This window comes from Toxorhynchites rutilus, chromosome 3 (assembly GCF_029784135.1).
Source record: "Toxorhynchites rutilus septentrionalis strain SRP chromosome 3, ASM2978413v1, whole genome shotgun sequence".
NCBI classification, from domain to species: Eukaryota; Metazoa; Arthropoda; class Insecta; order Diptera; family Culicidae; genus Toxorhynchites; species Toxorhynchites rutilus.
Genome location: NC_073746.1, coordinates 180,144,088 through 180,171,358, shown reverse-complemented (window position 1 = coordinate 180,171,358; position 27,271 = coordinate 180,144,088). Strand labels below are relative to the sequence as shown.

The following is a 27,271-nucleotide window of genomic DNA, read 5'->3' as shown; positions in this document are numbered from 1 at the left end:
CATGGTGCTGTGGCACCGAAGGATGGGGCATTTGAACGTGCACAGTTTGAAGATGCTTCGGTCCATAGCAACAGGAATCGATTTCGTTGATGCAGAGGTACAGTCATGTGTTGCGTGCTTGCAGGGCAAGCATTCTCGTCGCCCCTTCAAGAAGAGAAACCGCGCAGGAGAAGTTCTGGAATTGATCCACAGTGATCTATGCGGCCCGATGGAGAACGTGTCAATCGGTGGTAGCCGGTATTTTCTAACGTTCATTGATGACAGCAGCCGCAAAATTCATGTGTATTTTTTTGAAGTCGAAGAAGCAAGTGTTGCAGTATTTCCAAGACTTCAAATCGATGGTGGAGAACCAAACCGGCAAAAGAATCAAGCGCTTACGGACGGATAATGGCACAGAGTATGTGAATGGAGAGATGGAGAATTTTCTTCGCAAATCCGGGATTCATCATGAAGTCACGGTGCCGTACAACCCAGAGCAGAACGGGTTAGCGGAGAGAGCGAACCGTACGATCGTCGAGCGGGCACGATGTCTGTTGTTTGATGCCAACCTGGAAAAACGCTTCTGGGCGGAAGCTGTGTCAACTGCTGCGTTCCTGGCGAATCGATCACCAACGAAAGACTTACGAGTGACCCCGGAGGAACGGTTCAGCGGTGTGAGACCAGACCTGTCCAAATTACGTGTGTTTGGAGCAAAAGTAATGTGCCATGTTCCGAAGGCGAAGCGATTGAAGTGGGATGCAAAATCCGAAGATGGCATATTTGTTGGATATATAAATAATATCAAATCATTTTCTGACACAATTCTCGTACAAGATTTTCATCCACTTGCAAATAACATGTTTCTCCGTTACATGGAATAAACGTTTGATACAGAAAATATGACAGAATAAAGACAGCCCTAAATTGGACAATTCCTTCCTCGAGTTTTGCTCATACAACTGTACTAGCGTTGTACTTCGAAAATTGTATGTCTGGTGACAGACATCAGCGGTAAAATAGGTCGGTACAGGTACAGTGATTGTACCGAGTTGCTTGCATGGTTCTAGCGCTGTACATGGTGACATGTACAGCGCTAGAACCATGCAAGCAACTCGGTACAATCACTGTACCTGTACCGACCTATTTTACCGCTGTAGATGGCTACAGTTGTACTGTGTGCAGCGCCATAGACGGTTAGTGGTGGGTAGCATGAACAAATCGTATCAAAACACTTGGCAAACAGTCTTTTCACTGACTTTCTCTTGAGTTAATAACTCAGAGTGGAAATTTGTTTGTTGTGTTTGATAGTTAAGACGCTAAATAAAAACGCTTTTACAATGTACAACCGAAGTATGTCTGTTATGGTACGATAGTACCTGTACAACGCTGTACTCTTACAACGCAAGTACAGCTGTATGTCTGTCCCTGGTATTAGTGAAGAGCAGAGTGGATTCGGGATTTTAACAAGTAGTTACATAAATGTAATGAATTGATTTTGATAATGGTAAGCGTTGAATGGAAGAATAATGTTCTACAGAGCTATTGAGGGTGAAATATATCCACTAGAAACATAAGAAACATACTTTTATTGCTGTAGAAAATTATGCTTTCTCTGTGGCGGGAAATATAAACACAACTTCAAGTACAAAATTATCAATGAAAATCAAATTATCTGCACGAAATGAATATTCTAAGTAAAAGTGTAACGAGTTTTGTACAAGTGATAAACAAATCGTGAGCGAAAACAGTGTCTAATAATGATTTTTTTCGTGTTTTTTCAGGAGCCATTATTGGGAGAAAACGGAACATGCAATGTATTTGTGGGCCTGGGAGATATTTTTAATTTCACTGCCGGAGGAAGTCGTTTGGTCGTCGAGGGTTATTTTACATACCTGGTGGATATGAAGATTTCAGGTACGGTTGTTTATCAATGGCGCAATCTCCATCCTGAGCCGTTAAAGCCATTCGAGGTATCACGTTTCATCTGTTTTCGATGAAAGGTTACACTATTCTGGGTCAATATCTTAATTTATAATCTAGAACGACTATACAAATTGAGCGACAGTTAGGTTCAGCGATGTGATCATATTTTTCAGTATTATTAACAAAAGCAATTTCCTTATTGTAAAGGCAATTCGTCCAACTTTTAACGTCCACTTTTCAAAGGTTCAGGTGAAAACATTTAGAAGTCCTTCTAGTGTTGATTATACACGGATCCTAACTATGTAATCTGACCATGCAAACAGCATTTTAAAATAATTTTCATTCAATGTATGAAAATTTTCAAGTCTTTTTTTAGTATGCTAGTTTCAATGAAGGTACTCTTCGAGAACGAGTCTGTATTGTGGTCAGTGCAATAAATAAACGGTTCTTGAAGTTAAAACTGCTTCACTAAGCTTCACTTTATCACTACGTATTCGTTTCTTTAATGAACTACAAAAGAATTCGAGGAAAAATAGCACTTGAAGTACAGTTGAAAAACGCACGGTTTGTTTACTTTTTCCTCAACCATTCCTAACATCCGCTAGATGGCGACAGCGTATCATATATGTCGCGAATAGATATCGGGTGACGGAAGGAAACTGATTAGCAGTGGTCGAAAAAGGCTAGAGGGAGTACAGCGGATTACGGATATATTTTATACCACCTTAGAAATGTTTATTGCCCCCTAGAACCTCCACATGCCAAATTTGGTTCCGTTTGATTAATTAGTTCTCGAATTATGCAGAAATGTATGCTGTATTTGTAGGGCAGTCCCCCACCTCCCCTCAGAGAGAGGGGAGGAGTGTCTTTTCACCATAGAAACGTTTCGTGTCCCCTAAAATCTTCGCATGCCAAATTTGGCTCCATTTACTTGATTAGTTTTCAAGTTATACACAAATTAGTCTTTCATTTGTATGGCAGTTCCCCTTTAGAGAGGAGGGGTGGAGTGTCTAACTACCATAGAAACATTAATTGCACCCTAAAACCTCCATGTGCCTAATTTGGTTACATTTTCTTGATTAATTCTCGAGTAATGCAGAAATATGTGTTTCATTTGTATGACAGTCCCCCTTTACAGAGGGAGGAGGAGTGTCTAACTACCATAGAAACATTTATTGCACCCTAAAACCTCCACATGCCAAATTTGGTTTCATTTTCTTAATTAATTCTCGAGTAATGCAGAAATCATTTGTATGACAGTCCCCCTTTACAAAGGGGGAGGAGTATCTAACCACCATAGAAACATTTATTGCAGCCTGAAACCTCCACGTGCCAGATATGGTTTCATTTGCTTGATTAATTCTCGAGCAATGTAGAAATTTGTGTTCCATTTGTATGGTAGGGGTCTCAAACTATCACGAAAACCTTCCCCGGCCCCAAAAACCCCTACATACCAATTTTCATGTCGATCGGTTTAGTAGTTTTCGAGTCCATACGAATCAGACAGACAGACAGACCAACAGAAATCCATTTTATATACAGTAAACATTCACTAACTGGGCGAAAAGGGAGGACCAGTTATCGACATTTGCGTTTTAATTGGTCCGGCATGTTATGTGTCAAATAAAATCAAGGGGAACTTCAATGAACTGTTTGATTCGCGTTGATCATGAAATTGGATAAACATAGAGATTCCAATGGAAGTTTCGCATTGAGTGTGAAAACTGATATGAAATATAATTTGAGAAAATTATTTTTCTGTAATTTAATCAATGTTTTTGTCATGCGAAAATAATATCAATTTTCATAACATTTCAAATTACATTCGAATGCCCCTCACAGCAAATTTCCCATTTGAATGTGGCGTCGATTGTTTACAAAATTCTGCCTTCTAACTGGTCCAAGGACCAGTTAACGTTCGCCCAGTTAAAACGCAGACCAGTTAAACCAGGACCAGTTGGCGAACGATTACTAGAAGATAGATTAGTAGTGAGGGTTCGATCATAAGGGCGCTTATGTAAAGACTTATGTAAAAAAGTTTCCAACCTCACTCACACAAAAACTGTCAATAAGTTTTTCTCTTAATTTATTGTTTTTTTTTTGTTAACTTTTATAATCCAACACGAACAACGGTCAACAAGTTTACTCCCATTGCATTGTATAAAAAAACGACGATCAGTTTGAAGGACAAGGGATTTATGAGCTAATCTCCATCGCGGATGCAGCAGCAGCCGTCTCTTCGGTGTACTTGCCCTTATCGGCCAGCGCCGCCCGACGTCCAACGGCGCGACGATCGAGGATCTTCTTGCGATCCTTGTCCATTTTGAGCTTAACAATGAGGCACTTCGATGGGTGTACACCAACGTAAACATTGGTACCGTTGGCCTTTTCACGCTGAATGCGTTCAATGTACACGACGAACTTCTTTCTGTACACCTGCACCACCTTTCCGACTTGATTGCCGTGGTAGTGACCACGAACCACCTGCACTTCGTCGTCTTTACGGATTGGCATGGAACGAACGGTATATTTCTGTCGCAACTCCTTAGACAGAGGTGCCGACATCAGCTTCCTGCGGATGTGGGATGGGGCCTGGAAATGGCGCTTGCGGCTCTTGCTTCGCGAAGAGGAAACATTCTTGTTCAGTTTCATCGTGCTAAAAAAAACGAAAAAAAAAAATCACTATCTTCAATTTACAAACCAACATTACGATCAATTACACTGATACCCGAAGAATTTTAAACACAATATCAACGAAACTTACAATTTATTTTCTCTACACTCGAAAAACGTAAACACATGTTTTCGAAATGTCGGAAGGAAAGAAGGTACCGAATGTGACAAACTGTCAAGTTTATACACTGACCCAAAAAATTGGTATATTTAATGATTTTTTTTGGTAAATATTACTCTTAGAAAAATCCTCGGTCGAAAACTACTAAATACATTTGGTAATGCAAAATTAGTAGAATGTACAAATTTTTTTGTACATATTGTCAACAAACCCGCATCCCTACCAGAGATTAGTATATTTTACTCGATAACATTAGTAATCTTGTATATTGTCATATCTGAAAATTGGTGAGAAAAGCGCGTATTAACCATTTTCATTGTTCCCATAAGGCAATACGGAGGTATAATAAGGATATAATTCTGATACGTGCATTTTCGGCGAGAAAATGTAGCCGATATTGGGCTTCCGAATCATGGTTCTGCTTGACATATGTGTTTATTAGTACGGTCGAAAATGACTATAGCTTGATAGTATTTACCAAAAAATTCGTTATATTCACTAATTATTTCTCTCAGTGTACCAATGATTAGTAAATTTTTGCAATATGAATTATTCGTACATATTACACAATAACAATGGTATACTAATGTCAAACCGGCCAGTATGACCCACTATAAGCGGTTGGTTCAAAATTGGTTTAACATATACCCCAAATATACATGTAATATGTTCAACACGGGGTCATTTGTCAGTCCAACGTCGGTTCAATGGTATTTTGATCAGGCATAGAATCGTAATATTTTCTTTTCAATTGTAATAAAAACAAATATTTTTTTTTTATTTATTGCAATCAATTAGAACTCGGAGAAGGAATCGGTCGATTTGATCCGCCAGGTCAGCTGGTGTGTTTGCATCATCAACTGCTCGTATCAATGCTATCCCCCAACTTTCAGCAGCTAGTGTTCCATCACCACTATTTCTACCGGCATTATTGTACACCCCAATCAAGGGCGCTTGTATCACAGATGCCGGGAATGTGATCGCAGGTTTTTTGAAGCAACCTAGGCTGTTGGTAAAACAATGGATGAACCAAGTATTTGTTGTTGTTGCTGCTGCTGCTGTAACAGCCGTGCTTCGGGAGATTTTCCGTGGTGGTACCGTAGGAGCAGACAGAAATTCTGGTAGTTTTTAGTTCCAGTCCAGCTTATAGAGCAATAGTTCCATTATTCACAAGTGGTATTCCGTGTTATACACGATTTGACTGGAAAAAATAAACAAACGCATTAACATGTGACAGTCAGACAAGGCTGGCAGGCATACTTACACAATTTCACAATTTACAATCCCTAGGAAGACGCATTAGAATATGGCACCACACTTGTATCAGTATGCAGCTGGTACTGCATTTGGCATATTCGTATCAGATGGATCACAATATACATACTTAGCGTCATGTTGTGGTAAATTGGCAGATCCTGGATATGCAATCAAATTGCTACACATCACTGGTAATTTCTGTGTGGACAGATACATGGATAGTTAGTAAAAAGTTATATAAAATAAGTATCGAATATCCTACTTGAGACTTATGACGAATTTGTCGTAAAACATAATCAGAATGATCGGATCGGGCAGCTCCCTTAAGAACTTCTTTAGCACCGTGGCTACACACTCCGGTGAGTAGCTACTCAGATCGGTGTTGATTAGATTTTCGTTGAGTGAGTCACGCAGTTTGTTAACCTCGTCGCAGTTCGGTGACGTCGTCCGATACAGCTTGTACAGATCACACTGCCAGTTTTCGCTGCGCACGGTTCAAGTCCCGTGGCCGAACACTGCCGATGTACTATGAGATTACACTGTATTGCTGACACATATCACATTTAATCGTCCACTAGATCATGCGGGTGTTTATCAGTCGAGTTATCACCATCTTCGCCGGTTATTCCCAGCACGATACCTCCACCTCCATTGGTGGTTCGCATAGTACCACAACTGTGAATCGGTTTCTCTGCGCTCTGCGCGATCAGGTGTGTGTGCCCATGAGCGTCCGCGGGATAATCGGAGACCGCCTGAAACCGAGCGGTGACTGACTGCTGAGGAGATTGCTGCAAAATGGCTGTGTGCCCGGTCAATTTGATCACTGAACTGACGATACCCGTGTTGCCAGAACTAGGCATGCCACACAAGGTGGACCATATGTAAAAACCTTGAATACAGCAACAAAATGAAATGATAAGCCATAAAACAAACGTTCAAATGCAATGTTTAAAAAATATTCAAAATAACTTACCTTTATTGTTGTTATCAGCACGACGAAAATTGAAATGACTGATAGTTTTTTGCGGTTGCTAGGGATGACAATTGTCTGAGTTACCGATAACGCACTGTAAAATGTACCAATCGTTGGTAGAGATGTGTATTGCATCTGACATTTATTTTACTAACGGTCGGTAATATTTACAGAAAATATGTACATTCTATTAATGTTTGGCTTATCAAAAATTTGGTAGCTTATTTTAGTAATCTGTCCTCTGGGTGTAGCGAATTCGTTTCCAAACTGAGTCAGTGCCAAACTGACTCTGTAATAAAAAAAAAAAAGATTTCAGCTTCACGAATACGGTGGTTTGTTGGTGTGCGTTATATAGTCTGATTTGTTTATATCTGAGACGTCTTAGGGTGGGTATATGTGAAGCATTTAATGTTCACTGCAAGGTTTCTTCAACGCCGTCAGTATATACCAACGGTGAAATCACCCGGCATAGGGAGGAAATATTGAGCACGACTTACCTATTCGATCGTTGTCTGCTGAAAACGGAAGTGATGTCAAATGTGTGCTACTACTGCTGCTACGATATAACACCAACATCACTGTTATACTGTCAACTGCGAGGGGTAGGACATTGAGTAGATTTAATCATTTCCCACGCACCTCACATCTTCCTTCTCCCTTCTTCTTTTTCTGTTTCTCTTTTTTTGTCATGATATGTCATTCCAGTTATTTTTCAATTGCTTTCAATAGACACCACGGAATACCCCAAACAATGTGGTGAAACAAAAAATGTTGCGTGCATTTTCTCTGATTACAATCCCCACGGTCTATCCTGACCAGGCCATCCTATAAATCAAATAAATAAATTATAAATCATTCCAACCATGTTCGTAGCACTTGTAATGTGGTTTATCATTCAGGAAGGAGTTTTGCGACTAGCCACCCAACATATTTTATAATGCGGGGAATGAAAAATAACAATAAATTCTCTCAGTGCATTCAAAACGTTGGCTACACCAAGGTAAGTGAAGTGGAAGGTAAAACGTAATGTCAGAATTGCCGTTCGGACCTATCCCGTAAGTTTGAATTTATTTACATAGATGGTATCCAAACAACACTAAACATTGACTACATTTTTACCGGCACGGTTGATTGCCGTTATAAACCAACACAAAAAAACAAAGCTGCAAATTATGCACCATGTCGGTACCACGATCAAAGCATTCCCTGAATAAATCATATCACATTAGCCGAGCCAGCTGGCGGAAGCATATGCATAAAGGTTACTAGGTTACTATTTTCAACGACAACTGTTTATTTATTATACTGCTCCAAATACCTTCGACGAAATCAAATGTAACCATACCAACGTAAGTAATATCATAAACAAATCCAAACTTTTCGTCGTGCCATTCCTAATACGTCTTTTCTAAATAGTGTAAATTACGAGCCACCTGTTAGCTCACCATTTGGGCTACACATCAATATCTATTTTCTTGAATAGAAAACATAAGCCCCCCCGTTTTGTAATATGACAAGTACTGCACGCACTCAATAACACACCAACTGTCACCACTTGTGCTTTCGATGTTTATTCTTTCCTTGTTTCCGAATAATTTAGTTGACTTCGTTGGAATGGATATAGAAATGAATTTGTTTCTATACATGGCGGTAGTTCAAGTGGAATTTGAAAAAAAAAGACATATATTTCTCACTAACACTGTTTTATTCTAGGAGTGTCCAACTGATTAACAATAATGGAAGGAAAACCAATCAAATGCTCTCTGTCAACCGCACATAGTCAGCTAGATAACCCGGAGCTCTTCTCCCTCTGCTTGTTTTGGGAATTTCCTCTGGACTTTCTGTTCTTATTCCTTCAGCTTCCACGTTTCGCCATGGACGCACCTTCTTCGTTTGAGTGACATGTCGTCTAAGCAGATTACCATCTTTGTCATTTAAAAGTAAGCTGCCATTATTTTCCTGTACTACAACGTAACGTTCAGTGTCGAATCTTGAAACTCCCTTAGTTTTAGATTGTCGCTCGACTATTACGGTGTCGCCAGGCTGAACATTGCATGGTTTAGCGCCTCGCCTTTTATCTTCATACATTTTCGAACTCAGCTTCGCGTTTGCGTCTCTTTCGTCAAGTAACTGTTCATCAATATGTGCCTTACCCCGGTTCAACAGTGGTAAACCACGCTGAATTTTCCTTCCAAGCATGACTTCCTCTGGAGAAACTCTGGTGATTGAGTGAGCAGCAGCATTATGCGCCTGCACTGCAGCCTGCAGTTCATCACTGTAGTTGTTCCCGGTTGACGATGCGGCTGACATCGCTTTGTTCACAATTCTCATAAAATTTTCTACTAACCCATTTTGTTGTGGGAAAAATGGTGTAGAAAATATTGTCTGAATGCCTCTTTCACGACAATAGCTCTCATATTCCTCACCAATAAATGGCGGACCATTGTCGGATTTTATGGCCTTTGGAAATCCTTCTCTGCTAAATATCTCATCTAGAACCTTTTTCGTATTTTCAAAACTAGTTGACTTCACGGGTCTGGCGATCGCATATCTCGATCTGTAGTCGATAACTACTAGTATCAGGATGCCACCAAATCTCGCATATGGACCATTGAAATCGATCGCGATCGTCTCCCAAACTGTTTTAGGGGCAAATATTCTTTGCATCGGAGTTGGTTTCTCCGGTCTACCATTTATGGCACAAGTTTCGCATGACTTTACCCATCGATCAGCATCGGTAGCCATGCCAGGCCACCATACTCGCTCTCGTAAAATGCTTTTAAATTTCGCTGTCAAGGGATGCCCAGCATGTGCTACCTCAAGCGTTTTCTTTCGAAGTTCAATTGGAATCACGGCACAGCCGAGTTTTGCCAATATTCCGTTCTTGACGGATAGGTCATTCGAGACAGCTTGAAATCTATTCAGATGCTTCGACCACTCTCCTGACTGCAGAGCTTCAATTACCTGTTGAAGTGTTTCATCTTTTACAGTTGAATTCCTGATATCATCTTCGGTTAGAAAACCAACTACGTTCGCTTCCAAGCTAGAGATTTCCCATGGGCTCGATTCCTCGTCGAAAGGTTCATCGCTTCCTTCGTATAACCGTGATGAAGGGTCGGCTATGTTGTCACGACCTTTGACGTATTCCACACTGTAATTATACGGGCTAAGTCTCAATGCCCAGCCATCTGCTCTAGTTAGCGCTCTTTTGCTATTTTCTCGTAATCGGTTGAAAATAAAAGCCACACCCTGCGCATCAGTGCGCAAAGTGAAGTGTCTCCCGAGCAAAAAATATGAGAAATGTTCAACAGCCCATACTGCACCTAACGCTTCTCGTTGATTTTGCGCGTACTTTTTTTCAGTAGTCGTCAAAGCTTTAGATGCAAAACTGATTATGCGGGATTGTTTATTTTGTCCTTCCTGCACTAGCACTGCTCCCAACGCGTTCGGGGAAGCATCTGTGTAAAGTATGGTATCGTCATACTCCGAGAAATAGCCAATTGTTGCAGTGCAGTGAATTATTTGTTCTTTCAATGTAACGAACGATTTTTCTTGCTGTTCCCCCCAAATCCATGTTTTGCACCCTGCTACTGCCCACAAGGGACTTGAAATGTGGGCGAAATTGCGAATATGAGGACTAATGTATGAAGCTAATCCTAGGAAACTGCGCAACTCTGAAACTGTAGAAGGCCGTCGAAATTTGCGGATAGCTTCAACTTTCGCTTTCTCAATGTGAAATCCGTTTTGGTCCAACTCGTGACCAAGAAACGTAATGCGCGTTTTGTCGAACTCGCACTTAGTATTGTTCAAAGTCAGGTTATTTTCTCTCAGTGTCTGAAGTATCTGACCAACCGTGTTATGTAGCTCTTTCAAACTCTCAGCAAACACCAAGATGTCATCTATATAAACTATTTTGTTCTTAACGTGTTCCAGGATCCGTGACATCTCCCTTTGAAAAATCTCTGGCGCGCAGTTTACACCAAACATTAATCGTGTGAATCTGAACATTCCATTTTCAGCCAGAAACGTTGTTAAGTCACGCGATTCTTGACTAAGTTCAAGATGATAATATGCGTTTTTCAGATCTAACTTGGTAAAGTACTTCGCTCCGTGTAATTTTACTTTCATTTCGTCCAGTAGTGGTAAGCGGAAGTACTCACGTTTAATGGCTCTGTTTGGTGCGCGCATGTTTACTACTAGTCGAAAATCGTCCTTCCCCTTCGCTACGGCAGACATCCCGCTTATCCATTCAGGGGCTGTTTTGACTCTCTCGATGATTCCACTAGTCTCCATCTCTAATAAACGACATCGTGCACCTTCGCGGTAGGCGGCTGGAATGTTGTAATATGCATTCCGTGTGGGTTGAATTGTTCTATCAATATTGAATTTAATCTTAACGTTGGGCATTATGGGAAATATTTCATTTTTGATCTCTTCACATCTATTGATTTGAGTGCCCACAAATAACAACTGCAAATCGCTAGCTGTTGATCGACCGAGTAATGATCGTTTTCCTGCTTCCACGACGAGAAAATCTGCAATTACTGATCTTGTGGGTCCTATTTCGATTTTTGCTCGAAAAGCGAAATCAATCTTGATTGGAACGCTGGTGGCATAAGCCCTTAGATCTCTATTTGTACAAACACTAATTGGTTCTAGTTTTGCTAATCCTGATTCATATTCCATTTTCAAACGCTGCCAATCCCTACCCCCAACAATGTTGACATCAGCCCCCGAGTCAATAAGGAACTGGATCGCACTTGATGATCCTAACTGACAATCAATCAGTACGTCCTCCAGGCAGAGCATATTAAGCTGTTAGGAATAAAAGGAAAAAATGTTTGAATGAAAGTCTTTTCATTTGACCAAATTTTACGTTTTATTTTCGTTTGATTCGTGTTACATGAGTTTCGTACATGTTAATTTACCTCTTCTGCTTTAGCATCCATATTAACGTCCTGGACTGGTTGAACTTCTTGTACGGTATTAACACGTTTTAATCGGCAGGTTGCGGCGAAATGCCCGAGTTGACCGTATTCGTTACATTTTAATTTCAATGCGGGGCAGGGTTTGTTCCAGTGAGCCCCCCTATTACATCTGGAATAACGTTCCCGACGACTCTTTGTGTTACGGACAGCTGAGGCTTATCGCGGATCGAGTTACAGATCCATAAGATAAGCAATATTTGAGATTATATTTAGAAAAGACCTCCAAGCGAGGTATAGAAACGTTTAGAAAGGACCAATGTAAGGCAATTAAAAGATGTAAGAGCTCAAGTGTTTTGTTAGGCTAGAAAACGCTTGTAGTTCGAAATTATTGCCGGTCATAAATTCAGAATGGACGAATATTTAAATAGCGTCCGGTAAACAATTTAATGCATGCATCATTTAGGATGCATTTTTATTACCCTTTTCCATCCCTAGCTGCGCTCAGCCAGATACACCAGCAGGGTGTAATAAAATAAAAGGATGTTATTTAGAGCGAAGGATGGAAAGGGGAAATCCAAGAATAAGATAGGCGCACCGACGAGGTGCTATAAACTTAAGGTATTTTCTTAGGGTAGTGCAGCCGTCTCAGACTGCACGTTACCATACGCTAGAAGAAGGGACAAGGAAGGTAGATGATCTAAACGAAACCGATATGTTATCGGTTTTCAAGAGAGAGAGAGGAGATGTTCCTCGTCAATCTTAGTTTAAGGAACCATGTATATATTGTGAAACTTTTGAATAAATTTTTTAGTATTGTAACAGAACTCACGCGAAAGCGTTAAAATTTTTCTTTCAATAGAGAAATTTTTCATGGTGGCTCCAGAGAGGAGCAGTGAAGATTTCCAAAGTGGAAAAAAGTGAAACTCGCGAACTCTTCTCGACAGTGGATGCGAGAAGTGATAATTCGCGAAAATTTATCGGCAGTGGATGCCAACAGTGTTAATCGCGAATAAAAAGTCTTTTTCAAAGTTAATTCGCGAACTATTCATCGGCAGTGGATGCCAACAGTGTTAATCGCGAATAAAAAGTCTTTTTCAAAGTTAATTCGCGAACTCTTCAAATAGCAGTGGATGCCAAAAGTGAAACTCTTCTCGGCAGTGGATGCGAGAAGTGATAATTCGCGAAAATTTATCGGCAGTGGATGCCAACAGTGTTAATCGCGAATAAAAAGTCTTTTTCAAAGTTAATTCGCGAACTCTTCAAATAGCAGTGGATGCCAAAAGTGAAACTCTTCTCGGCAGTGGATGCGAGAAGTGATAATTCGCGAAAATTTATCGGCAGTGGATGCCAACAGTGTTAATCGCGAATAAAAAGTCTTTTTCAAAGTTAACTCGCGAACTCTTCTCAGCAGTGGATGCGAGAAGTGATAATTCGCGAAAATTTATCGGCAGTGGATGCCAACAGTGTTAATCGCGAATAAAAAGTCTTTTTCAAAGATAATTTGCGAACTCTTCAATCGGCAGTGGATGCCAAAAGTGTTTCTTTCAACCGAAATAAACATTGTGAATTGATTAAGAAACCGGCAGTGGATGCCAAAAGTGTTCCTTTCAAACGGAGACAAATATAAGTGAATTAACCAGCAAAAACCTTAAGCAGCAGTAGACGCAGCAGCACCAGCAGTAGCACCACCAGAGGTGACAACAACATCCGAGCCAGAAGGCCTCCCAGGACAAGGAGAGAATCGCCCAAGCACCAACACGGAAAGACGGAGATAGGACCGGATCAACAAAAAAGGTGTGATTTTTCCATTTTAGTTTAGTCATGTCTTATCAATTCATTAGGAATAAGAATGGCAATTGCCGCTTGTGCAATGAGCCTGATTCTAGGGACGATTTAGTCGCGTGCGATGAATGTGACCGATGGTTCCATTTGACATGCGCAGGCCTAAATAAAAAACCTAAACAAACAGAAAGATGGATATGCCCCAAATGCAAGACCATAGAGAACGAATTGTTAAGACTTCAAAAAACACAACCAACACCAATAGAAGAGATGATGAATATCCATAGAGAATCTATGCGGGCTCTAGTAGAAACTCTTAAAATTAAGAACGAGGGTAGAGAAGAAACCCCTGATTCAAATAGACTGTTACACCGGCAATCTCTCTTAGACCTCCCCTATTTTGATGGGTCATATAAGATATGGCCTAGATTTAAAATAACGTTCGAAGAAACTACCCTTCAAGGAAACTTTTCCGATTTAGAAAATATAAATCGTTTACAGAAATATCTCAAAGGAGACGCGCTGAAATTAGTGAGCGCTCTTTTAATCGATAAAGCTAATGTTCCAAAAATAATGGAAAAACTAAATCTACGGTTCGGAAATCCCGAAACCATTTATTCGAATTTATTGAAGGAAATGCTAAATGCGAGGAATCCACATTTTGGATCACCCCAAACAATGATTGATTTTGTAACATCGCTTGATTGTTTCGTGACAAATATAAAAATACTAAAACACGATGAATATCTCAATGATCCTAGATTGATTCGTGATTTAGTTTTAAAACTTCCAAACGACTTGCATCATCAATGGATCAAGTTTGTAGCTGATACAAAGAAAACAAGAGATATAATTGATCCATTTATACCGACGCTAGAGGACCTTTATAATTGGTTAAAACCTCAAGAAGAGTTGGCCACGATGCTACAGTCGGAGAGGAAAGAAAAACCTCATAAGAGCGGATATTTGAATACACATGCTGTAAAGGAACAAAAATATAGGCCGAAGCGCCTACCAAAGTGTTTCGCATGCCGAAACGAGCATAAGACATCAGAATGTTCAATTTTTAAAAATATGAACGTTCAACAAAGGAGTGATTTTATTTTTAAACACAGGCTATGTTTAGCATGTTGTAATTATACAAACCACATGGCAAAAGATTGCAGGATCGCAAAGCCTTGTGGAATCGATGGATGCAAACTTAGACACCACGCATTACTGCATAGAGCAACTCAGAGAGATGCTAACCTTAATAATACAGAAAGCGTTAATTGTCATGTAAATAAAGAGAACAAAATACTGTATCAAATCCTTCCAGTTACATTGGGCTGCGGAAAAAAGGAAATTAAAACTTTCGCATTTTTAGACCCTGGGTCATCAGTAAGTTTGATTCACGCTGATATTAAAAATAAACTTGGAACACAAGGGCGTAACAACCCCTTAACGCTGGTTTGGACTAATGGCGAAACTCAGCAAGAACTAGATAGTGAAGAAATTTCCCTAAGTATACAAGGATGCAATAATCAACGTTATAACATACATAATTTGAGGACTGTGTCGGAATTATCTCTTCCCTCACAGTCAATGAATATTCATGAATTACGACGAGAATACAATCACTTAGAAGATATAACTCTCGAAGGATATGAAAATGCTATGCCAAAAATACTGTTAGGTTTACCGCATTCGTTTTTGATAAGCGGTAGGGAGACGCGATCAGGTAAATTTAATGAACCAGTCGCACAGAACACTAAACTCGGATGGGTTTTGTTCGGGCAAACTAACGAACATAAAAAATTGAAAGGACACGTGCTGATGAACGACGAAATTGATTCATCAGATTATTTCAATAAAATGATGGAAAATTATTTTAGCCTAGAAGATTTCGGGATAAAAGTACCTGTAAAAACCTTGATGTCTAACGATGAAAAAAGATCGATTGATATCATGAATTCCACTTTGAAATATGAAGAAGGAAGTTATGAAATTGGGCTGCTTTGGAAACAGGAGGATGTACAATTTCCGCATAGCTATCAATCAGCCATGAACAGACTACGTGGTCAAGAATCAAAAATGCGTAAAAATCAATGTCTACGTAAATGGTATGTTGAGAAAATAAAGGAATATGAAACCAAGGGATACGCTAGAAAACTCACTCCCACAGAACAGCAGCAACGTGATCCAAAAATATTTTACTTACCGCACTTTACAGTTGTGAACCTAAATAAACAGCCCATAAAGCCACGGCTTGTTTTTGATGCCGCTGCTAAGGTTAAGGGAGAGTCCCTAAACACGAATTTATTACAAGGCCCGGATGCAACGACGTCGCTATTTGGAGTGTTAATACGATTTAGAGAAGGAAAATTTGCGATAACTGGAGACATCAAAGAAATGTTTCATCAAGTTAAAATAAGAAAGGAAGATCAAAATGCCCAAAGGTTTTTATTTAGGGAAAACTTTGACGAAGATCCCGACGTGTATGTGATGCAAGTGATGACCTTTGGAGCTACCTGCTCGCCCGCATGCGCACAGTTTGTTAAAAACACAAATGCTGAGAAATTCAGAGAAAGTCATCTTCAGGCAGTAGAGGCCATTCAAAACAACCATTACGTGGATGACTACCTAGATAGTTTCGACGATTTAGAAAATGCCTCAAAAATTGTGAACGAAGTTATTACCATTCACAAATATGGGCACTTCAATATCAGAAATTTTATATCCAACAGTAATGAGCTATTGGGACAAATCCCGGAAGAAAATAGAACGGAAGTTAAAGAAGACTTATTAGGAAAATTTGAGGAATCATATGAAAAAGTACTCGGAGTGTATTGGGATACAAAAAAGGATTTTATTCGCTACAAGGTGGATATTCCTGTTACACAGGAGTTTACGAAACGAAAACTGCTTTCACAAAGCATGAGTGTTTACGATCCACTTGGTTTATTATCACATATAACAATTCAATCTCGAATTCTAATGCAGGAGCTCTGGAAAAGTGGAATAACATGGGATGAACAATTAAACCCAGCACTAAAGAAAAAATGGGAGAACTGGCACACAAAACTGGAAGAAGCAAGAGCAATAAGAATACCACGTTCATATGCCAATTCTTCTCACCCAAAAGAACGAGAACTACATGTCTTCGTTGATGCATCTGAGAATGCTTATGCAGCAGCAGTATACTTAAGGAGTGTATATGAGTCACACATTGATGTCAATATCGTGGCTGCCAAGGCAAGAGTCGCACCAACTAAAATGCTTTCCATACCACGACTCGAATTACAAGCCGCTGTATTAGGAAGCAGATTGGCTAAGACAGTAAAAAACGAGCTACGTCTATCAATAGATAGAGTAGTATTTTGGTCAGATTCCAAAACTGTATTAGCATGGATTCGTTCAGAACCACGCAAGTACAAACAGTTTGTTGCCTTACGGATAGGAGAAATATTAGAAACCACATACGTAAACCAGTGGAAATGGGTGAATAGTAGGAATAATCCAGCGGATGAAGCTACGAAATTATCAAATAGTAATTCAATCTGGTTTACAGGCCCACAGTTCTTATATGATAATGAAGAAAACTGGCCAAATGAAGTTCAGAGAAGCGACACTGACGAAGAATTAAGACCACTGCACACTATTCAATCGAAAGAGTTTAGTGGTCTGAAAAGCATTCACATAAATTGGTGTTCGGATTTTGTGAGATTGAAGCGTTCTGTTGCAATTGCATTCAAATATATCGATTGGCTGAAATCAAAATGCAGGAACCAAAGCTTCAATAAAAATATTGACAAGGAGGACCTGGATTATGCTGAGCTCGTTTTAATATATAAGGCTCAATGGGAGTCATATCCCAAAGAAATGGAACTCTTACAAAATAAAATGAAAATTCATAAGGGAAGTGAAATTCGAGCACTTAGCCCGGAAATTTGCACGGATGGAATAATGAGATCAAAGGGACGTATTGAGAACGCTAACTGTTTACCAACTTCAGCCAGAACACCTATCATTCTGTCCTACAAGCATTATGTGAGCACTTTGATATTACGTCATTATCACGAAAAATATCGACATAAAAACCTGGAGACTGCCATAGCGGCAGTGCGACAAAAATTCTGGATAACAAACATCAGAGTTGCTATTAAGACAGTTAGAAGGAAGTGCCAATTTTGTAAAAATATGTCTGCGGAGCCAATTCCTCCAATGATGGCAGCCCTACCACGTTCTAGAACTACACCATATTGTAAGCCATTCACGTATACAGGCACAGATTATTTCGGCCCTTATGGCGTGTCTATTGGAAGACGCACTGAAAAACGTTGGGGATGTTTGTTTACTTGTATGACAACAAGAGCAGTACATCTCGAATTAGCACAAGATATGAGCTCAGACTCTTTTATTATATGTTTCCGAAATTTACAATATCGTAGAGGTAAAGTGCAAGAGTTGTTCAGCGACAATGGAACTAATTTCATTGGAGCAAGAAACGAATTTGAGAAAATTCTTAGAAGGCTATCAGACGACGGAGTCAAATGGCATTTTAATCCTCCCGCTTCACCGCATTTCGGTGGAGTATGGGAAAGAATGGTGAGAGAAGTTAAAAGCCTTTTACCTCAAAAACAAGAAACCATACCAGAGTATGAACTTAGAACCATACTAACCGAAGTTGAATTCCTCATTAACAATCGCCCGTTAACGCATATTCCTTTAGATACAGAAGACGATGAGGTTTTAACTCCTAATCACTTTCTGTTAGGTTGCGCTGGTGAAGCTGTCATTACGATCGACGACGTTTCCAAAGCAGAAGCAACTCGTCAACACTGGAAAAGAGCGCAATCAATTGTTAAGGGATATTGGAATCGGTGGATAAAAGAATACCTCCCAACCCTAACTAAAAGAAATAAATGGTTGGAGAAGACTAAACCTATAAAGGTAGGGGATATCGTGGTTTTTGCCGATGAAGAAAAGAAAGGTAAATGGCATAAGGGCAAGGTGATAAGAACAACAACTAATATGGATGGGCAAGTTAGATCCGCTACCGTGGAAACAATTAAAGGTGAAATTACTAGACCAGCTGTAAAATTAGCAGTATTAGATGTAAGTAAGAACAATGAAATCGAGAGCTCAAAAGATACCACTATTTCCTCACCACCTCTTAACTTTGTTGGAGTAATTAAAAGTGCCCCAGGGAGTAAAGAGGAAATTAAGGGACCGCGAAATCCTCAAGAATGGGGAGTAAGAAAAACGGTTAACATCGAGCATGTAAAAGAGCTGGCGTCAAAATTGAAACCGAAGCCACAAACAAAAAAGAAAGTCATAGGTAAAATAAGACCATATACCGGCACGATACAAAAGGCTATCGTAACCGCAATGGCAATTCTAGTACTGGTAAATTTGACAAATGCCGTCAACATCCAGCCTATTGAGGAAGGGGGTTTAATGTTTGATCATGTTGGGTCATGTATAGTAAAGCGAGGAATTTGGAGGACAAATATTGTATCCAACTTAATTCCTAACGACGATATTTCTATGCTAGACTCTATTCATTCGAACTTAGAAAGAACCTTGAAGTTCATGGGGAATGTAACTCAAGACAGCGCTTTGACAGAACTTGTAATGTCGATAGAACGACAATGTAACAATGCAAAACAAGAAATAAATTTTTTATCACGATCAAAAAGGAGTCGTGGAATACTTGGGTTTTTGAAAGACCTGTTATTTGGGAGTAATGATGTGGAAGACGAAGTACAGTCTTTGCGTATTCACGAAGAGCAAAAACTTCATGATATCTCACAAACCATGAGACTATTGAATCAAAGAAGCAAAAATATGGGAGATGAATTAAGCGTAAGAATTCGTAGACTAAATGAAGGAATGTTATCTTTGAAGGGAAAGTATTCCGAAGAAAGAACTAATATATTCGCAAGAAAATGTTTTGAGACCACAACGTTAGCTTTGCAATTGATTGATGGCATAACTCGAAAATACAGGATAATTAAGACTCACCCTTTAGCCGAAAATGAAATGCAAAAGGCAATTCAAAATATAAAGAAGCAATTACCAGAAGGATACTCAATCCTTAGAGACCCACTTGCAGTTAAATACAACATTAAAATTGAAAATGGAACAGTAAATATAATAATGGAAAATGTAATTATTAATAAGGAAAACTTCGAAGTATTCAATGTAATCCCTATTCCTGAAAATGGAAGTGTTATAAAAATAGATCACCATGTAATAGCAATTAATAATAAACATGAATTTTTTTACCCAGATGGAAATTTAATAAAGCTTAATGAAAGTCATTATGTGGTAAATCAGCCAGAATTAACCAGAGTTCCAGATTGCATAGCTGGAGCATTACTTCATGAAACGATAAAACAAAAATGCTCAACAAAGATGATGGAAGAACCATACACCATGTTAACAAAATTGAATAAGATCAACTCTATATTGTACACAACGAGCGACCCTAGCAAGATAATAATCCATTGTAATAATGTAGCCATGTCACCGCCTTATAAGAACGCGATCATAGAACTGTTCCCAGATTGTAAGATCCTAACAGAAAAAACTATTCGTTATGCCCAAATATCTGGACATAACGGGGAAGCTAGAATATTTTTTAAACCTATTCAGAAACTACCATATGTACTAGAAAAACCAAACATAAATGAAAATTTGAATACAACTATCTCGAGTAGAAATCCATATGAAAAGGTAGATATAAAGGATACAGTAATACCTGAAGACGATTTTATAAAAAAGAAACACGTATATACATTTGGAGGTACCATAACTGTTATTTCAATGATTATAATAGTAGGAATTTACGTATACATAAAATTAAAGAGAAGAAGTAATAGACAAAATAATAGAAGAAATGATGATCCGCCTTCGTTATTAGACATGATACGGCTAAATAGAGTTCAGGAAGAATCAAGAAATATTCCTATTATTTTAAACCGTGATAGTTGTCTATAATTGAGTAAATCTATGTAGTAGATTTACGGAGTCCGGAATGTTACGGACAGCTGAGGCTTATCGCGGATCGAGTTACAGATCCATAAGATAAGCAATATTTGAGATTATATTTAGAAAAGACCTCCAAGCGAGGTATAGAAACGTTTAGAAAGGACCAATGTAAGGCAATTAAAAGATGTAAGAGCTCAAGTGTTTTGTTAGGCTAGAAAACGCTTGTAGTTCGAAATTATTGCCGGTCATAAATTCAGAATGGACGAATATTTAAATAGCGTCCGGTAAACAATTTAATGCATGCATCATTTAGGATGCATTTTTATTACCCTTTTCCATCCCTAGCTGCGCTCAGCCAGATACACCAGCAGGGTGTAATAAAATAAAAGGATGTTATTTAGAGCGAAGGATGGAAAGGGGAAATCCAAGAATAAGATAGGCGCACCGACGAGGTGCTATAAACTTAAGGTATTTTCTTAGGGTAGTGCAGCCGTCTCAGACTGCACGTTACCATACGCTAGAAGAAGGGACAAGGAAGGTAGATGATCTAAACGAAACCGATATGTTATCGGTTTTCAAGAGAGAGAGAGGAGATGTTCCTCGTCAATCTTAGTTTAAGGAACCATGTATATATTGTGAAACTTTTGAATAAATTTTTTAGTATTGTAACAGAACTCACGCGAAAGCGTTAAAATTTTTCTTTCAATAGAGAAATTTTTCACTTTGAAAAAGGTATGCTTGCACGATATTGTTTGTTCTTAAATATTGTTTGTTCGTTTCCGGTTCTACGCTTCAATGGAGCCTTGCTAGAGCGTATATGGTTTATTGAAGTGTCATTCAAATTTTCGGCACGAGCCGTTTCCAACTGATACGCTTCGTCTCTCGTTGCCGTTTGCACGATGAATTTCGTTTCGTAACCGAATGTTCTAGCAGTTCTAGCAAGTTCGCGGTTGGACATACCCTTAAGCAGCTGAGCCCTGACGAAACGATCCTGGTCTGCGGTGCTATATTCACAAAGACGTACCTTCTCCATCAGTCTGGCATGAAAACACATAACAGATTCTCCCGGTCGTTGTTGCATACTCGAAAATGCTTCGTGTTCAGCCACAGTGTCGGTTGTTGATCGCAAGTGACTTTCGATATTCTTAATAAAAGTTGTGTAGCAATGACTTTCCTTCAAATTTGGCCTCAGTTTACATGCTCGCACAATACCCTGCATTTCTTCACCCATTGAGAGGAACAGCAGTTGTGACCGTTGAATGGGGTCACACACGTTGGATAGAGATGCAGCAATCTCGAAGTTTTCTATATATTTGGACCACTCTTCCCACATTTTGTTTGCAGGTACGCTTTTTGGGAATGGTTTGATTTGGTCCCATCGGACGTTCGAAATACTGGTCGTCGCTGGACACGCCGGAACGTCACGACACTTCCAGCTATCATCTGCTTCAGTGCATTCAATGTTGTGTCCCTGAGAACTATTATTCCCAGAGGACAGATCTGCCATGATCTTCTGCATATCAGCAATTTGTTGTTTTAAAACCTCATTCTCACTATCGGGGTTGACTATATCTTGGTAGTGATCATATTGATGGTCAACTTCCCTCTCGCTGTCCACGTCACTCTGGAGCAGTGCTTGGAAATATCAGTTTCACATCATTTTTTTCAGCTGAAATTTAAGACCACCTTTGATCATTATACCATTGTATTCGGGATATCGAAAATGAACCAACGCCAAGCCTCACAATAACAGCAAGCCACTGACAGTTGATTCATTCACTTTCGTTCATTTCCTCTTTCGCTCTGCTCTGCGTTCACGGAATGTAAACAAAAAGAAATATCTCAAGTTTTGCCATTCAATGATATTAATGCACCAGTTCATTCAATATCAACATCGTTCTCGGACACTCTCATACTGTTATAGAAGTTTATTCACCTAACCAGGTATGCAAATTGCAAACTATAAAAGCGATGCTTCGCAGCAGTTAACATTCAGTTTTGTCTTTCTATATATGCGATTGATTTGCAAACAATAATCTACATTCATTCATCATGTCCGATTGGAGAACAGGATTCCTGTGTTTGATGGCCCGTCCGCGGGAACCGCTCTGCCTCCCAGAGTGCGAGAGGAAGAATTTGTGGTGGAGCAGTCACAACGAATGGCCATTGATATTCCGTTGAATTATACGGCTTCACAGGCGGATGTAGAACAACGAATGGCTTACTTCCGGGAATATATCGGGGTGAATCTTAAACCTGTTCCGGAGCCCTACTTCCCTAAAATTTTGAACAGTGCCACAAACAAGACCTATGCATCGAGGAATAGAAATACATCGCTAAGCGTAAGGATTTCGATATTTTTGATGAAAAATGTTCTATAAAAAAATTGATTACTGCACGTAAATAGACCAGCTGATGCAGTTGAAACAATTTTGGAAATTGAAAATTGATTTATGGATGCAGTCCAATCACGAACAGTAGTTGAGGTATTAAACGTTAATCGTTAATTTGGATATATGTTTCAGTATTTCTCATTTCAGCCGGATGGTGAGCGCCTCCCTCTCGAAGATAGTAACGGTATAAACATCCTCGGAAATCTAATGGAAAATCTAGTCTACTCTATTCTATCTGTGAATATACCATACTATGGAAATATCCATTCGATGTTGCATAATTTGTTAGGATTCGCTCATGATCCAGACATTTTGTACCTGGAAGGACCTGGGGGGATCGGTGAATTATCGACATCGATTCGTGATCCCATTTTCTATCGACTACATCAGTTTATCGATGATCTATTCGAGCAATACAAAAAAGGGCTTACACTCGATACTAAGCAAGAACTGGGATTCCCTGGTGTAACAATTGGAGACGTTTCGGTGCAAGTTACCAATGGGAGAGTGGCAGTGAATCGTCGGCTCACGTCTGATAGGTTCATCGATAAGACGATTGTTCAGATGGAAGATTTCGTGAGAGCATTTCCCAACATGAAGCGAACGTCATCCGTGGGGAATATTTTTAACAATATGTATTAGGAACGGTACTCCTGGATTTGGATTCAAATTAAATTAAGAAAGACAAGAGGTGCAAGATTGCGTAACTAAAAATGAGTGGGTTATATCTATGATATAACCGCAAGGTTGACGTGGAACTACCTTAGCTTAGCAATCATTCGTTTGTATTGATTAAATTCTTGATTGAATGAAACAGTTTCCAAATTCAATTGAGTTCAATATATTTGCTTTGTGAGCGAAAAAAATGAACAAATGCCGTGTAAAGTCAATTCATTTATTGTGATTGATTGTTCTTCGTTACAAGTAAATTTAATGACGGACCTTTTACGTTTGGTATGATGACTAGAACAAAATATATGTACGGAAGAATTATCAAACGTTTGATGAACCAGCCTAAGGCTGAAAATCTTTCCAATAAAGACAAAAAAAAATTATCAAACGATTATTTTATTTTACATTTCCCTCTGAAGTTTACATCCCAAAAGTGTACATACTTCTCGAATCTCGAATTTGCTTGAAACGGGGAAGTTCATTCGCTTCTAGTGGCTGAACGATTTTCCCAGGTTCCTAAGTTTAGAAGATCATGTTAGGACAGACATATTCCACTCTGCACAAAGGCAAGCGAGGACAAAAGTACTCGCAGTTTGCATTTATTTGCAGAGCCGATTTCCCCAGAAACCTCGGTTTTGAAGTCTGTGTTAGGGAAACACATTTCAATCGGAACAAAAATACCCCCGATTTGTATGAATTCGCAATGCCGATTTCCCCACGCTTCATGGATTTGAAGTCTGTGTTAGGGAAACACATTCCAGTCGGAACAAAAATACCCCCGACTTGCATGAATTTGAAATACTGATTTCTCCAGGCACCTTGGTTTAGAAATCTCTATTAGGGAACACATTTCGGTGGGAACAAAAGCTCCCCCTACTTTCGTGTGTTCTTTTTCTTCTTTTTGGCTTTAAGAGGGTTTAAACTTTTCAGTTCACTCGCCTCTAGGCTCTTTCGTGTGTTTGCAATGCCGATTTCGCTGCTTGGTTTTAAAGTCTGTGTTAGGGAACATTTTTCGATGAGAACAAAAGTCCCCCTACTTTCATGTATTTGCAATGCCGATTTCCCCAAGGCTGCTTGGTTTTGATGGCTGTGTTAGGGAAACCGTAAATCGGGCCAATCAAAACGATGCAGTTAGGGCGTTTAGATAACGCCTAATATTTTACAGTTATTTAATTGTTTATCTAATGAAAAACAACATTTTGTTAGTTGCGATAGATGCGTAGAAATATTCCCTATCAAGTGATGCAAACATCTCTCCTATCCAGTACGAAATGTTCGAGCTATAAGCATTCGAAATCTTTCATTTTTTCCTGCATGTTCTGTGTTTAGGTTTTCATTTTACCCTCCATATATTCCGGTTAGACGTAGTCCCACGTCAACAAAAAGTGGATTCAGCTACAGTTGAAATAAAAATATTTGAGAAATGGCTAAAAAAATATAAATTTATTTTATTTTCATTTTACGTAGGAAAAATCGAAGCATTCGAATCTACAATGGCTCAGTTGCCACCAAGGTGGCGACATCCTTCCATTTATATAGTATTGGCAGTATCTGATCGAAGGCGTCTTTATTCAGTTTGATGATCATAATATTGGCCAGAGTCTCTTCCTTCAAGCATGTTCTCTGGTTAAAGAGCACCAGTGCGAGTGCGCTAAATGCCCTTTCCACTGATACCTGACTAGAAGGAGTAGCAAATACAACCTTGGCCACTGCGTAAAGTTCAGAATGCGAACTCTTTCTTTTGATCCAATGTTTCCAAACATCGAAGTTATGCTTCTGGCGAGGCTCGATATCCAGCGATTTGAGCTGAAGTTTGAATGCTGATTGATTTGTGTCTATTTCAGCAGCAATTGAACCCCCGAAAAGCTCGGTGATGTAGCCATCGCTTGCATCCATGGCATCAGATGATGAAGACGTAGTAGTTGAAGAGGCAGCATTATCGTCAGTATTATTGAGTCGACATATGTGGTTCCAAGTTTCTGTGATGAAACCCTAGAATAATCGAATGCATCAGTACAATTTTGGAAATAATTTATTCTTCAATTTGACATACGGGACAACGGGATTTTTATGTAATCGACGAACTTCGCCTATAGCAATCAACCATGCTATATAAATATCTGAAAGCGATACGTGTGAACTCTGCAGATTTTGAGAGCATATGTACACTGGCTTGAATGCTTCTGCATAACTTTCAATAAACTCCCAGTGGCTTGAGAGATCTGTAACGAATAAAATATTGCTGGTAAATCAAAAATATTATATTTCATCAGAAAACCTGATAGTACCTAGTTCTGCAAATTGTTCAGCCAACTGTTCCAAAAAACTGTTTCTGCTTCATGAAGCTGCTTACCATTATATAAAACTGCCCCACCGCGTCTGGCACCAAGTTGGCGGGTAAGTGGAATTGTGATGACCGAAATTTGTCGTGTATTTGACGTTTTTGCATTTTTTCGCTATTTCCGTTATTTCCTTAATAGAGTCATTGCTTTTATTTACTACGTCCAAAACAGCTAGCTGCAACGTGTGTGCCGCATATCTGATGAGATTTAATCGCTCTCTGAACACCTCGCACAGGCTGGCCGTAAGTGTGTCGTTTGACTCGAAATTTTTTTCGCTATCATCATCTTCTTGAGTGGGGGACCTTCGGATATGGAGGTCTCTGACTCTAGTTCCCTCCTAATGGATAAAAAAAAGTCACTCAAACGTGTTCCAAATACGGAAGATACTTCTTCTGGGGACGAGTCAGCTAACCCTACCAAGCCTCCCTCCAAAAAACTAGCAAATCTCCCATCTGCCCTTAACGATCCCACTCTACCTTCAACCTCGTCTTCTCCCTCTGTTCTTCCCGCTCCTTCTCAACCTTCGCCTTCCCACTCTCAATCCCCGTCCTCGCCTTCCCCCCTGTTATTCCCACTCCCCGTGTAAAGGTCTATCCAGAAGATGCGCCCGGAACTGATCCCTGGGTTGTTTTCTTCAGGCCTAAGCCAAATGGAAAGGCGTTGAGAGTCATGCAGATCGCGAAAGATCTGGCAAGGTATACCTCCGTTTCGGAAATTTCGAAGGTTAGACCAAACAAATTGCGAGTTGTCGTGAATGATCGAAAAGACGCAAACAAGATTGTTGTCGATCAGCATTTTACAATTGAGTATCGGGTCTACATTCCCTCTCACATAGTCGAAATTGAGGGTGTGATAACCGAAACGGGCTTGACGTGCGAATACATTACGAGTGAAGGTACCGACCGTTTTAAAAAACTGCCCTCGACGACTGTTAAGATCTTGGGTTGCCGCCAGCTCGGAACAGTCTCCCATGAAGGAGAAGAAAAGAAATTTACGCCGTCCAACTCGTTTCGAGTCACCTTCGCTGGTTCAGCTCTCCCTGACTACTTGATGGTAGATAAATTGAGGTTAGCCGTGCGACTTTTTATTCCAAAGCCAATGACTTGTCTAAAGTGCAAGTCAGTTGGTCACACGGCTGCTTATTGTGCCAATAAAGAACGATGTGCCACTTGCGGAGAACAACATGAGGGGAAATCCTGTAGTGCGACTGAGCATAAGTGTCCATATTGCGGGGGATCCCCACACGTGCTCTC

At 39.7% G+C, this 27,271-nt stretch overlaps 2 protein-coding genes and 1 long non-coding RNA gene across 10 annotated transcripts; 1 reads left to right on the top strand and 2 right to left on the bottom strand.

Moving 5' to 3' along the window:
- The first annotated feature begins 1,102 nt into the window (after window positions 1-1,102).
- Window positions 1,103-24,030, top strand: LOC129774794 (phenoloxidase 8-like). 7 transcript variants are annotated; one of them, XM_055778753.1, is made up of 5 exons: window positions 1,470-1,527; window positions 1,761-1,893; window positions 22,447-22,555; window positions 22,683-22,953; window positions 23,137-24,028. In XM_055778753.1, exons 4-5 carry the CDS (start codon window positions 22,771-22,773, stop codon window positions 23,644-23,646), a joined length of 693 nt encoding a protein of 230 aa, XP_055634728.1. In that variant the 5' UTR covers window positions 1,470-1,527; window positions 1,761-1,893; window positions 22,447-22,555; window positions 22,683-22,770; the 3' UTR covers window positions 23,647-24,028. The 7 variants fall into 7 exon arrangements, 2 of the variants coding, with proteins under 2 accessions (XP_055634728.1, XP_055634729.1); XR_008742776.1 differs by lacking the exons at window positions 1,470-1,527; window positions 1,761-1,893 and adding exons at window positions 8,706-8,866; window positions 23,019-23,097 and having other exon boundaries at window positions 23,152-24,027; XR_008742775.1 differs by lacking the exons at window positions 1,470-1,527; window positions 1,761-1,893 and adding an exon at window positions 8,695-8,866 and having other exon boundaries at window positions 22,608-23,097; window positions 23,152-24,030.
- Window positions 3,972-4,752, bottom strand: LOC129774795 (60S ribosomal protein L26-like). 2 transcript variants are annotated; one of them, XM_055778756.1, is made up of 2 exons: window positions 4,667-4,752; window positions 3,972-4,558 (listed from the first exon to the last, which is right to left on the bottom strand). In XM_055778756.1, exon 2 carries the CDS (start codon window positions 4,552-4,554, stop codon window positions 4,099-4,101), a length of 456 nt encoding a protein of 151 aa, XP_055634731.1. In that variant the 5' UTR covers window positions 4,555-4,558; window positions 4,667-4,752; the 3' UTR covers window positions 3,972-4,098. The 2 variants fall into 2 exon arrangements, with proteins under 2 accessions (XP_055634731.1, XP_055634732.1); XM_055778757.1 differs by having other exon boundaries at window positions 4,623-4,718.
- Window positions 5,511-6,660, bottom strand: LOC129774796 (uncharacterized). Its single transcript, XR_008742777.1, has 3 exons — window positions 6,216-6,660; window positions 5,961-6,151; window positions 5,511-5,897 (listed from the first exon to the last, which is right to left on the bottom strand). It is a non-coding gene; the product is annotated as an uncharacterized LOC129774796 (long non-coding RNA).
- Window positions 24,031-27,271: the final 3,241 nt, after the last annotated feature.

What these genes read in the sequence shown, in the direction of transcription:
- LOC129774795 (XM_055778756.1), bottom strand. Translation starts at nt 4,554, where the DNA reads ATGAAACTGAACAAGAATGTTTCCTCTTCGCGAAGCAAGAGCCGCAAG.
- LOC129774794 (XM_055778753.1), top strand. Translation starts at nt 22,771, where the DNA reads ATGGCCATTGATATTCCGTTGAATTATACGGCTTCACAGGCGGATGTA. An exon ending in ATAGAAATACATCGCTAAGC is followed by an intron (nt 22,954 to 23,136) that starts GTAAGGATTTCG and finishes TATATGTTTCAG; the next exon opens with TATTTCTCATTTCAGCCGGA.